General features: G+C 38.5%; 1 protein-coding gene across 1 annotated transcript in view; it reads right to left on the reverse strand.

Annotated features, from left to right (window-relative positions):
* SREK1IP1 (SREK1 interacting protein 1) overlaps positions 1–14,927 on the reverse strand; it is a 61,940-nt gene that overhangs the window by 6,467 nt on the left and 40,546 nt on the right. Inside the window, exon 4 of the mRNA XM_079918335.1 lies at positions 2,449–2,521. Coding sequence (XP_079774461.1) covers positions 2,449–2,521 — 73 coding nt within the window. The remainder of the gene's footprint in view (positions 1–2,448; positions 2,522–14,927) is intronic.

Here is a 14,927-nt window from a genome sequence, read left to right on the forward strand (position 1 = left end):
GTACCCTTCAAAATCTTTCTTATAAGGCAAAGAAAATGTCATTTACCAACCCTCATTATATACACAATTCACTTCTGTATATAATAACTTGTTTGCATATTCTCTTAAAAGAGCCACAAAGGATACAATTATATAAAAAGGGCTACAGTTGTACCTCCGTATAAATGAATGAAAGCTGAAAATTAGCAAAATAAAAGCACTTTTGTTTTATTTTATTTTTCAAGTTAAAGTACTTGATTCTTTTACATGCAGAGTGATACAGATGAACAACTGCATTCTGAAATAATTTTCACTAGTTACAGAAAGAATGCTTTTAAATGTATACTCTATATAAATGAATAACAACTTATCATTATACTTTATTTTTCTTATATTACTCAAATATTAAATTGGGAAAATAAACTGTAGAATTCTTTCCTCTAATGAAAAATAACAAAAAACGAACAAAAAACCCCATCTCTCTTAAGAGATGTATAAAAAGATGTGCAACACTATCCAGACCCCAAATATGTGTGACTGAACAGAAACTGAGTTAATTTAAAATCTAAAAGGCATCCCAGAGATAGCTGAGTGATCTAAACATTAGAAGTTAAAACCCAAACTAAGAAAACCTAAAAGACATACAGTAGAAGGCAAAGTAAACAACACGAGACTACAAGGTTGTGTCTGTAGAGTGACTCATTGTGCGAATTCCTTGACTGCCTTCCTTGATCAGGGACTCTCAGCCTCCCCCCATTTCTGTAACATTGTGTTCCTTCCTTTTCCTTGTCCATCTTCTCAGACTCTAGTCATCTCCTGAGCTTATTTTCTCATGTATTCTCTTGCACTCTCTTCAACTCTTTTTCTCAACTATTGCCTACTTTCCTGTTTAAAGACCTGCTTGACCTCTACATTCTAACTAGCGCTGCTTCTCTGCCTGCACTTTTTTCTTTGGTTTTCTGGACCTGGGTTCTCTTTAAGGCAGAATGTTATACTTTGGCAGAGCAACCACATCAGGTGGCGTTACCTTTGCTAAGTGTACTTAGAAAAGTTCTTTTAATTTCAGGCCCTGTCTGAGGTGGGGGAGGCCCAAGGTAGAGAGGCTTGAGTAAATAATATGTTACTCTAAAACCAGTACATGAAAATTTGGAAGAAAACAGAAAATCTCACTTCTCCTGTAAGCGATCCACATGCTGTGCTAATGCAAATGATTAAACAATACACTCATCGGACTACACAATACACTGAGCTCTACCTTCCTGTGTTAGTTCTTAAACATTATTAACTCCCAACACCTGAAAGTGAGTTAACTTTTCCAATTTATAAAGTAGCTGAGGGTGTTAGAATGTATATATTACATGCTCTATAAAAACCACAAAGTGACAACACCTGATGTGCAGAACCTACTGTCAGAGAACTAAGGTCCAAGCTAGATATTACTACCTGCTAAATGCCCTAAAAAGTGTCTATATGTACATGTTTATTCTAGTGTAAATGAAAGTGCACTCATGAACCAAGGAAGAAGTTGCCTCTTAAGTCTTTTGATCAATTTCTTTAACCAGTTTTTGTTAAAAGAGTTGATAGTAAAAATTCATAGGTGGCTGATGAGAATTCTGAAAGATCTGAAGGTATTTTTAGCATGACAAATGAGTACATAAATCCTATTAATAAATTAATTTCTTAGCCATGGCAATGATATTTTGAGAATACAAATATTTAAGCTCCAAATTCATACATATGAGGACAAAATATATATGTGAAGAATTTAGACATACGTCCAATTAAAAACTTAACTTATGTTCTAAAACTTAAAAATTCTAGAATACAAATAGAATACATAAAAGAAGTGGGTGGAAATGTCATGAAGAACCTAGGGGTAAGACAGGAATAAAGACACAGACCTACTAGAGAATGGACTTGAGGATATGGGGAGGGGGAAGGGTAAGCTGTGACAAAGCGAGAGAGAGGCATGGACATGTATACACTACTAAATGTAAGGTAGATAGCTAGTGGGAAGCAGCCGCATAGCACAGGGAGATCAGCTTGGTGCTTTGTGACCACCTAGAGGGGTGGGATAGGGAGGGTGGGAGGGAGGGAGATGCAAGAGGGAAGAGATGGGAACATATGTATATGTATAACTGATTCACTTTGTTATAAAGCAGAAACTAACACACCATTGTAAAGCAATTATACTCAAATAAAGATGTAAAAAAAAAAAAAAAAAAAAGCGGGCGGGGCTGTTATTTATTTATACCTTGATTTGCTCCAAAAAAGAAAATTTAAGGTGGCTGAATGCTGACTTTATTTTTGATTCCTGACATGAAGGATTTTGTTATTTTCAGAAACAACTGAACACCTAACTTTCATTAAGATAATATTAAATTAACTGGACTATAACATGAAAAATAAAATTTTATAATCCATCTAGAGCCATAGTCCTGCTTTTTTAAAAAAAAAGTTAAAAAATACCTTTTCCTTTTTTTTTTCAACTTGATTTTCTCTTTGCTTTTTGCTTTTTTCTTCTCCTCTTCTTCATTTATTCCTGTGTGTTGAGGGGAAAGAATCAGGTCACCATCAGTTTATATACTAATATGGTATGTATACATTTTTTGATTTTGGTTGTTGGTTGGTGAATTTCACTGTTAGGATACTGCACTTTTTTTGTAACAATGTCCCCTTTCTTGATTATTTTTACTCATTAAAAACATTATAAAAGTACTATATGCTTTTAATACAGATTTCAAATCTACTAAGTACATTAAGTAAAAAATTCAAATATTTCATTTCTAATTCCTAAAGCAAATCAATGTCGACTGTTTGGTGGGTACTATTCCAGGCCTTAAGAAACGAAACAATACAATCATGTATAATTTTAAAAATCTTCTTTTTCAAGCAAAATTAGGATCATGAAATCCTAGGGTCATGGGACAATAACCACATCTAATATTTATGTCGTTGGTATCTCGGAAGGAGAGAATACATACTATTCTCTATCTTGTTTATTAAATACACAATTTGGTGTGTATTCTTGTAGGCTTTCTCTATACATAACCAAATACACACAAACATTCACTTATACAAACATAATTACATGTAAGTCCCAAGTTTTTATGTCATTTGAAAAATGGATTGTGGCATATAATACATATTTTCCAACTTATTTCTTTCACTTAACACTTTTTTTGATATTCTTTTATTCTAACACCATTTGCTGAAAAGACTATTCTTTCTGTACAGAACTGCCTTTTCACCTCTGTCAAAAATCAATTGAACTTCTGCTTCTAGGAAGATGAAGTAGATGTACTTTTCCTATTCCTCCCATTAAATATAACTACAAACCCCAGACATTACAAAAACAAGCATAAGAAGACTGTAAAAGGTGGAAAGACAGACACTAGCTAGGGATCTTGAAATCCAGAAAATGACACACTGCTGAGTTCCCTGAAATTTCTTTTTGCTTTATATAGCCCAGACTTACAGCTGAAGAAGCTGGCAACCTGGCAATATCAACAGGTGCAGACGAAAATACCCCAACAATAGCCTGCTCTCTCTAGCCAAAGGACCAAGAAAGGGACAGCCTAGTGACAGGAAACTTTTAGATAGTAACTGCCATTTCCAGCCAAACACCACAGAAAAAAATGGGGCACCACCCCCACCCATATTACCAAAGGCTGAGTGAAGAACACAGACTTCCCCCCGTGAGTCTGTGATGAGACATCTCAATCCCCCTTCCTGAGAAGTCTAAGTGGTGAGACAAACTTTCATCCCCACTGACCAGTAATAAGACCTCCATTAACAGTGTCAGTGGAGACCACGCAAGGAGCCTGGACTGCCAACCCCACCCAGCAGTAATGAGGCACTCCTCCCCTCCATGCTTAAGTATTGTCAGAAGAGACCTAATGAAAGTCAGTGCTTTCACTGTCACCCAGGGGTAACAAGACTACCCTCACCATGGTGTCAGGGGGCACCACACAGGGAGCTGAAATTCCGACCTTCACCCAGCAGTAAGAAGAAGCCGTGTCCACCTTAGGTTTTGGTAGAGGCTGAGTGGTGAAACTGAACTTTTATTTTCATCTGGCAGGAACAAGTTGGCATCCTCAATTTTCCTTCTGGAGTGGTACCAGAGAAAATCAGATAAAACAAAAGGTTTAAAGAAAAGCCAGAGTTTTATATATGTCCAAATTTCAACTGAAAAGAAATCATCAAATGAAGAACCAGAAAGACCTCTAATTGAATACAAAATTAAACAACAGATGACAACACCACAATGACAGAAATATTAGAATTATCTGAAAAAGATTTCAATGCAGCCATCATAAAAATGCTTCAATGGGCAACTATGAACATGCTTGAAACAATGAAAAAACAGAAATCCCCAAAGAAATAAAAAAATCCAAAGAAGAGGGCTTCCCTGGTGGCTCAGTGGTTAAGAATCCACCTGCCAATGCAGGGGACACAGGTTCGATCCCTGGTCTGGGAAGATCCCACGTGTCGCGGAGCAACTAAGCCCGTGTGCCACAAATACTAAGCCTGCGCTCTAGAGCCCGCATGTCACAACTACTGAAGCCCGCACGCCTAGAGCCCATGCTCCATAACAAGAGAAGCCACGACAATGAGAAGCCCGTGCACTGCAACAAAGACTAGCCCCTGCTCGTTGCAACTAGAGAAAGCCCGCACACAGCAACAAAGACCCAACACAGCCAAAAATAAAAACAAATAAATTAATTAATTTTAAAAAAATCCAAGAAGAAACAAATAGAAATTTTAGAACTAAAAATACAATAAACTGAAATTAAAAACTCAGTGGAAGGGCTCAAGAGCAGAATGGAAACACAGAGGAAATAATCACTGAACAGGAAGACAAAACAATATAAATCACCCTATCTGAATGATGGAGAGAAAAAAGACTTAAAAAGAACAGAGCTTCAGAAACCTGTGGGATAACAGCAAAAGAGCTAATATTTATGTCATTAGAGTCCTGCAAAGCAAGGATAAAGAAGGCTAAAAAAAAAGGTGCTTGAAGAAATAATTGCTGAAAACTTCCTAAATTTGGTAAGACATAAACCTACCAATTCAAAATAAATTCAAGAAATTCATATCAAGACACATCATAACTAAGCTTCTGAAAACTAATGACAAAGAAAAAATATTGAAAACAGTCAGAGAAAAATGATATGTTACTTATAGAAGCAAAACAATTAGAATGAAAGCACATTTCTTATCAGAAAAGATGGAAGCCAGAATGAAGTGGAATCCTGGAATCCTCTACCCAGTGAAAATATTCTTCAAAAATGAAAAGACAGATGGCTTCACAGGCGAATTCTATCAAACGTTTAGAGAACAGCTAACACCCATCCTTCTCAAACTCTTCCAAAATATAGCAGAGGGAGGAATACTCCCAAACTCATGCCACAAGGCCGCCATCACTCTGATAACAAAACCAGACAAAGATGTCACAAAGAAAGAACACTACAGGCCAATAACACTGATGGACAGAGATGCAAAAATCCTCAACAAAATACTAGCAAACACAACCCAACAGCACATTAAAAGGATCATACACCATGATTAAGTGGGTTATACCCCAGGGATGCAAGGATTCTTCAATATACGCAAATCAATGTGATACACCATATTAACAAATTGAAGGAGAAAACCCATATAATCATCTCAATAGATGCAGAGAAAGCTTTTGACAAAATTCAACACCCATTTATGATAAAAACTCTCCAGAAAGTAAGCATAGAGGGAACTTACCTCAACATAATAAAGGCCATATATGACAAACCCACAGCTAACATAATCCTCAATGGTGAAAAACTGAAACCATTTCCACTAAGATCAGGAACAAGACAACGTTGCCCACTCTCACCACTCTTCTTCAACATAGTTTTGGAAGTTTAAGCCATAGCAATTAGAGAAGAAAAGGAAATAAAAGGAATCCAAATCGGAAGAGAAGAAGTAAAGCTGTCACTATTTGCAGATGACATGATACTATACATACAGAATCCTAAAGATGCTACCAGAAAACTACTAGAGCTAATCAATGAATTTGGTAAAGTTGCAGGATACAAAATTAATGCACAGAAATCTCTTGCATTCCTATACACTAATGATGAAAAATCTGAAAGACAAATTAAGAAAACACTCCCATTTACCACTGCAACAAAAAGAATAAAGTATCTAGGAATAAACCTACCTAAGGAGACAAAAGACCTGTATGCAGAAAATTATAAGACACTGATGAAAGAAATTAAAGATGATACAAATAGATGGAGAGATATACCATGTTCTTGGATTGGTAGAATCAACATTGTGAAAATGACTCTACTACCCAAAGCAATCTACAGATTCAATGCAATCCCTATCAAACTACCACTGGCATTTTTCACAGAACTAGAACAAAAATGCTCACAATTTGTATGGAAACACAAAAGACCCTGAATACCCAAAGCAATCTTGAGAAACAAAAACACAGCTGGAGGAATCAGGCTCCCCGACTACACACTATACTACAAAGCTACAGTAATTAAGACCGTATGGTACTGGTACAAAAACAGAAATATAGATCAATGGAACAGGATAGAAAGTCCAGAGATAAACCCACGCACATATGGTCACCTTATCTTTGATAAAGGAGGCAAGAATATACAGTGGAGAAAAGACAGCCTCTTAAATAAGTGGTGCTGAGAAAACTGGAGAGCTACATGTAAAAGAATGCAATTAGAACACTCCCTAACACCATACACAAAAATAAACTCAAAATGGATTAAAGAACTAAATGTAAGGCCAGACACTATTAAAGTGTTAGAGGAAAACATAGGCAGAACACTCTATGACATAACACAGCAAGATCCTTTTTGACACACCTCCTAGAGAAATGGAAATAAAAACAAAAATAAACAAATGGGACCTAATGAAACTTCAAAGCTTTTGCACAGCAAAGGAAACCATAAACAAGACCAAAAGACAACTCTCAGAATGGGAGAAAATATTTGTAAATGAAGCAACTGACAAAGGATTAATCTCCAAAATTTACAAGCAGCTCATGCAGCTCAATAACAAAAAAACAAACAACCCAATCCAAAAATGGGCAGAAGACCTAAATAGACATTTCTCCAAAGAAGACATACAGATTGCCAACAAACACATGAAAGAATGCTCAACATCATTAATCATTAGAGAAATGCATATCAAAACTACAATGAGATATCACCTCACACAAGTCAGAATGGCCATCATCAAAAACTCTACAAACAATAATGCTGGAGAGGGTGTGGAGAAAAGGGAACCCTCTTGCACTGTTGGTGGGAATGTAAATTGCTACAGCCACTATGGAGAACAGATGGAGGTTCCTTAAAAAACTAAAAATAGAACCATCATACGACCCAGCAATCCCACTACTGGCATATACCCCGAGAAAATCTTAATTCAACAAGAGTCACGTACCACAATGTTCATTGCAGCTATATTTACAATAGCCAGGACACGAAGCAACCTAAGTGTCCATCAACAGACGAATGGATAAACAAGATGTGGCACATATATATACAATGGAATATTACTCAGCCATAAAAAGAGATGAAATTGAGTTATTTGTAGTGAGGTGGATGGACCGAGAGTCTGTCATTCAGAATGAAGTCAGAAAGAGAAAAACAAATACTGTATGCTAACATATATATATATATATATATATATATATGGAATCTAAAAGTAAGAAAAATGGTCATGAAGAACCTAGGGACAAGACGGGAATAAAGACATAGACCTACTAGAGAATGGACTTGAGGATATGGGGAGGGGGATGGGTAAGCTGGTACAAAGTGAGAGAGAGGCATGGACATGTATGCACTACTAAATGTAGAACAGATAGCTAGTGGGAAGCAGCCGCATAGCACAGGGAGATAAGCTTGGTGTTTTGTGACCACCTAGAGGGGTGGGATAGGGAGGGTGGGAGGGAGGGAGACGCAAGAGGGAAGAGATATGGGGATATATGTACATGTATAACTGATTCACTTTGTTATAAAGCAGAAACTAACACACCATTGTAAAACAATTATACTCCAATAAAGATGTTTAAAAAAATGAAAAGAAATCAAGATGTTCTCAGATAAAGGAAAACTAAAAGAATCTGTCACCAGCAGACACTCCCCAAAAGAATGGCTACAGGAAGTTATCTAAAGGAAAGGAAATGCTGTAACATCAAGAAGAAAGAACACAGTAAGCAAAAATATGGGTGCAACAGGCTTGCTTTCTTTTGAATTTCTAAATTTTGTTTGAGGGTGGAAGCAAAAACTATAACAGTGTCTGATGTAGTTCTATGTGTATGCACGGAACATACTGAGGATGACTATAAATGGGAGAGGGTAAAAGTACATAAAGAGAGGTTAGTTTTCTACATTTCACTTGAACTAGTAAAATGACAACACCAGTAGATTATGATAAATTATGTATACATAATGTAATACCTAGAATAACCATTGAAAATGTTATACAGAACACTACAGAAAAAATTTTAAACATTATGGATATATTCAAAGACACTATAGATACATCAAAATGGAACTGTACAAGTGTTCAAGTGACACTAGAGTGAAATCAAAGCACTATAGACAAGCCTAAAAAAATACTCCATGGGACCCCACAGAAAGGTAGGGAAAAAAAAAGAACAGAGAAATAAAAAAACAGAATAATCAGAAAACAAATAATAAAATGGCAGACTTAAGCCCTAACATATAATTATATTAAACTTCAAAAGAATACCAATGGGGCTTCCCTGGTGGCGCAGTGGTTGAGAATCTGCCTGCTAATGCAGGGGACACGAGTTTGAGCCTTGGTCTGGGAAGATCCCACATGCCACGGAGCGGCTGGGCCCATGAACCACAACTACTGAGCCTGCGTGTCTGGAGCCTGTGCTCCGCAACAAGGGAGGCCGCGATAGTGAGAGGCCCGCGCACCGCGATGAAGAGTGGCCCCCCGCTTACCACAACTAGAGAAAGCCCTCGCACAGAAATGAAGACCCAACACAGCCAAAAATAAATAAATAAAAATAAACAAAAATAAACAAAAAAAGCCAAGCATTAAAAAAAAAAAACCAATGAAATTGGCAGAGTGGATTGAGAAATATGACTCATCTACATGCTGTCTATAAGGCTCTCACCTCAAATATAATGATATAGGCACACTGAAAGCAAAAGGACAGAAATGGAGATGTAACACAAACATCAAAGGAAAGCTAGAATGGCTATATTAATATCAGATAAAACAGACTTTAGAACAAAGAAAATAACCAGTGAGAGAGACAGACATTATATAACAATAAAGGTTTCAACCCACCAAGAAGACATAGCAGTCCTAAGTGTGTATGCACCAAACAACAGAGCTGAAAAATACATGAAGCAAAAACGATAGACCTGAAGGGAGAAACAGACAAATCCATGATAGCTGGAGACTTCAACATCCTTCTCTCAGCAACTGACAGAAACTACACATAAAGTTAGCAAGGATATAGAAGAACTCAACAACACCATAAATTAACAGAATCTAGGGCTTCCCTGGTGGCACAGGTTGAGAGTCCGCCTGCAGATGCAGGGGATATGGGTTCGTGCCCCGGTCTGGGAAGATCTCACATGCCGCGGGGCGGCTAGGCCCGTGAGCCATGGCCGCTGAGCCTGTGCGTCTGGAGCCTGTGCTCCGTAACGGGAGAGGCCACAACAGTGAGAGGCCCGCATACCGCAAAAAAAATAAATAAAAATAAAAATAAAAAAAAGTTATACATTGTGACCAAGTGTGATTTATTCAAGGGATGCAAGGCTGGTTGAATATTCAAAAATTTAATGTAATCCACTGTATTAAGAGGCTAAAGAAGAAAAATTGTAGGATCATATCAACTGATGCAGAAAATGCATTTGGCAAAACCTGACACCCATTCATGATAAAAACTCTTTAAAAATAGGAATAGAGGGAAACTTCCTCAACTTGATAAAGAGCTGCTACCAAAAAAACATACAGCTAACCATTAAGATCTACATGGTTTTTCCCCTAGAAGTGGAATCCAGATAAGAATTCATCTCTCACTGCTCTTTTTCAACATAGTGCTATAAGTTCTAGCCATAGCAATAAATCAAGAAAGGAAAACAAAAGGCTTACAGATCAAAATGGAAGAAATAAAACTGTTCTTATTTGCAGATGACATGATGGTTTACATAGAAAATTCCAAAGAATCTACCAAAAACTCCTAGAACTAATCAGTGAGTTTAGCAAAGATAAAAGATAAACATAAAGTCATTTGTACTTCTATATACTTGTAATGAACATGCAGACAACGAAAGAAAAAAAAACATTTACAATTTTTCAAAAAAAATTTATAGGTATAATCCTAAAACTACACCATGCTGAGAAAAGAAATCAAAGATTTAAATAAACAGAGAGACATACTGGATTTATGGGTTGGAAAACTCAACACAGTAAAGGTGTCAATTCTCCCCAAATTGATAAACATGTTTAAGGCAATCCCTATCAAAATTCCAGCAAGATTCTTTGTAGATATAAACATTATTCTAAAATTTATATGGAAGGGAAAAGAAACTAAAATAGTTGAAACAATTTTGAAAATGAAGAATAAAGTAGAAAAAATCAGTCCCTCCAACTTTGAGACTTATTATATAGCTACATTAATCAAGACGGGGTGGCGGGATAGATACATAGATCAATGGAACATTATAGACAGCCCAGAAACAACCCGACACAAATAGGACCAACTTATTTTTGGCAAGAGCACAAAAGCAATTCAATGGAAGAAAGATAGCCTTTCAATAAACAGTGCTGGAACAAGTGGTCATTCTTAAGCAAAATACTAAGTGCTCTAAGTTTCACATTTTATACAATAATCAAATCAAATGGATGATGGACCTAATGTAAAATATAAATCTATAAAAACTTAAGAAAAAAGTAAAGGAGACCAAGAGACAGGCAAAGAGTTACACTTGAAACCAAAGCACAATCTATAAGAGGAAAAATTAATAAATTGGACTTTATCAAAATTAAAAAACTATTGTTCTGTGAAACACCTATTAAGAGGATGAAAAGAAAAGCTACATATTGGGATAAATATTTGCAAACCAGGCATCTAAAAAAGGACTAGTATCTAACGAGGGGAAGATGGCGAAGTGTAAGACGCAGAGATCACCTTCCTCCCCACAGATACACCAGAAATACATCTACACGTGGAACAAATCCTACAGAACACCTACTGAACACTGGCAGACCTCAGACCTCCCAAAACGCAAGAAAGTCCCCACGTACCTGGGAAGGGCAAAAGAAAGAAGAATAAACAGAGACAAAAGGATAGGGACGGGACCTGCACCAGTGGGAGGGAGCTGTGAAGGAGGAAAGGTTTCCACACACTAGGAAGCCCCTTCACGGGAGGAGACTGCAGGTGGCGGAGGGGGAAGCTTCGCAGCCACGGAGGAGAGCACAGCAACAGGGTTGCAGAGGGCAAAGCGGAGAGATACTCGCACAGAGGATCGGTGCGGACCAGCACTCACCAGCCCGAGAGGTTTGTCTGCTCACGGGCCGGGGCGGGCGGGGCTGGGAGCTGAGGCTCGGGCTTTGGTCGGAGAGCAGGGAGAGGACTGGGGTTGGCGGCGTGAACACAGCCTGCAGGGGTTTAGTGCACCATGGCTAGCCGGGAGGGAGTCCGGGGAAAAGTCTGGACCTGCCGAAGAGGCAAGAGACTTTTTCTTCCCTCTTTGTTTCCTGGTGCGCAAGGAGAGGGGATTAAGAGCGCTGATTAAAGGAGCTCCAGAGACGGGTGCGAGCCACGGCTAAAAGCGCGGACCCCAGAGACGGGCATGAGACGCTAAGGCTGCTGCTGCCGCCACCAAGAAGCCTGTGTGCGAGCACAGGTCACTATCAACACCCCCCTTCCGGGGAACCTGTGCAGCCCGCCACTGCCAGGGTCCCGGGATCCAGGGACAACTTCCCCGGGAGAAGGCACGGCGCGCCTCAGGCTGGTGCAACGTCACGCCGGCCTCTGCCGCCGCAGGCTCGCCCCGCACTCCGTACCCCTCCCTCCCCCGGCCTGAGTGAGCCAGCGTCCCCGAAGCTACTCCTTTAACCCTGTCCTGTCTGAGCGAAGAACAGATGCCCTCCGGTGACCTCCATGTAGAGGCGGGGCCAAATACAAAGCTGAGCCCCGGCAGCTGTGACAACAAAGAAGAGAAAGGGAAACCTCTCCCAGCAGCCTCAGAAGCAGCGGATTAAAGCTCCACAATCAACTTGATGTACCCTGCATCTGTGGAATACCTGAATAGACAACGAATCATCCCAAATTGAGGAGGTGGACTTGGAGAGCAAGATTTATGATTTTTTCCCCTTTTCCTTTTTTCGTGAGTGTGTATGTGTATGCTTCTGTGTGAGATTTTGTCTGTATAGCTTTGCTTTCATCATTTGTCCAAGGGTTCTGTCCGTTTTTTTTTCTTTAAAAAATTTTTTTCTTAATAATTATTTTTTATTTTAATAACTTTATTTTATTTTATCTTACTTTTTTATCTTCTTTCTTTCCTTCTTTCCCTCCTTCCCTCCTCCCTCCCTCCCTTCTTCCTTCCTTGCTTTCTTTCTTTCCTTTCTTTCTTTCTACTTTTTCTCCCTTTTATTCTGAGCTGTGTGGACGAAAGGCTCTTGGTGCTGCAGCCAGGAGTCAGTGCTGTAACTCTGAGGTGGGAGAGCCAACTTCAGGACACTGGTCCACAGGAGACCTCCCAGCTCCACATAAAATCAAATGGCGAAAATCTCCCAGAGATATCCATCTCAACACCAGCACCCAGCTTCACTCAACGACCAGCAAGCTACAGTGCTGGACACCCTATGCCAAACAACTAGCAAAACAGGAACAAAACCCCACCCATTAGCAGAGAGGCTGCCTAAAATCGTAATAAGTCCACAGACACCCCAGAACACACATGGACCTGTCCACCAGAAAGACAAGATCCAGCCTCATCCACCAGAACACAGGCACTAATCCTCTCCAACAGGAAGCCTACACAACCCACTGAACCAACCTTAGCCACTGGGGACAGACACCAAAAACAACGGGAACTACGAACCTGCAGCCTGCAAAAAGGAGACCCCAAACACAGTAAGATAAGCAAAATGAGAAGACAGAAAAACACACAGCAGATGAAGAAGCAAGATAAAAACCCACCAGACCTAACAAATGAAAAGGAAATAGGCAGTCTACCTGAAAAAGAATTCAGAATAATGATAGTAAAGATGATCCAAAATCTTGGAAATAGAATAGACAAAATGCAAGAAACATTTAACAAGGACCTAGAAGAACTAAAGATGAAACAAGCAACGATGAACAACACAATAAATGAAATTAAAACTACTCTAAATGGGATCAATAGCAGAATAACTGAGGCAGAAGAACGGATAAGTGACCTGGAAGATAAAATAGTGGAAATAACTACTGCAGAGCAGAATAAAGAAAAAAGTATGAAAAGAACTGAGAACAGTTTCAGAAACCTCTGGGACAACATTAAATGCACCAACATTCGAATTATAGGGGTTCCAGAAGAAGAAGAGAAAAAGAAAGGGACTGAGAAAATATTTGAAGAGATTGTAGTTGAAAACTTCCCTAATATGGGAAAGGAAATAGTTAATCAAGTACAGGAAGCACAGAGAGTCCCATACTGGATAAATCCAAAGGGAAATACGCCAAGACACATATTAATCAAACTGTCAAAAATTAAATACAAAGAAAACATATTAAAAGCAGCAAGGGAAAAACAACAAATAACACACAAGGGAATCCCCATAAGGTTAACAGCTGATCTTTCAGCAGAAACTCTGCAAGCCAGAAGGGACTGGCAGGACATACTGAAAGTGATGAAGGAGAAAAACCTGCAACCAAGATTACTCTAGCCAGCAAGGATCTCATTCAGATCTGATGGAGAAAATAAAACCTTTACAGACAAGCAAAAGCTGAGACAGTTCAGCACCACCAAACCAGCTTTACAACAAATGCTAAAGGAACTTCTCTAGGCAAGAAACACAAGAGAAGGAAAAGACCTACAATCATGAACCTAAAACAATTAAGAAAATGGGAATAGGAACATACATATCGATAATTACCTTAAATGGAAATGGACTAAATGCTCCCACCAAAAGACACAGATTGGCTGAATGGATACCAAAACAAGACCCATATATATGCTGTCTACAAGAGACCCACTTCAGACCTAGAGACACATACAGACTGAAAGTAAGGGGATGGAAAAAGATATTCCATGCAAATGGAAACCAAAAGAAAGCTGGAGTAGCAATTCTCATATCAGACAAAATAGACTTTAAAATAAAGACTATTACAAGAGACACTACATAATGATCAAGGGATCGATCCAAGAAGAAGATATAACAATTGTAAATATTTATGCACTCAACATAGGAGCACCTCAATACATAAGGCAAATACTAACAGCCATAAAAGGGGAAATCGACAGTAACACATTCATAGTAGGGGACTTTAATACCCCACTTTCACCAGTGGACAGATCTTCCAAAATGAAAATAAATAAGGAAACACAAGCTTTAAATGATACATTAAACAAGATGGACTTAATTGATATTTATAGGACATTCCATCCAAAAACAACAGAATACACATTTTTCTCAAGTGCTCATGAAACATTCTCCAGGATAGATCATATCTTGGTTCACAAACCAAGTCTTGGTAAATTTAAGAAAACTGAAATTGTCTCAAGTATCTGTTCCGACCACAACACTATGAGACTAGATATCAATTACAGAAAAAGATCTGTAAAAAATACAAACACATGGAGGCTAAACTATACACTACTTAATAACGAAGTGATCATTGAAGAAATCAAAGAGGAAATAAAAAATACCTAGAAACAAATGACAATGGAGACCTGACGACCCAAAAC

The sequence above is a fragment of the Stenella coeruleoalba genome (genome assembly GCF_951394435.1).
Source record: "Stenella coeruleoalba genome assembly, chromosome: 3".
Taxonomy (NCBI): domain Eukaryota; kingdom Metazoa; phylum Chordata; class Mammalia; order Artiodactyla; family Delphinidae; genus Stenella; species Stenella coeruleoalba.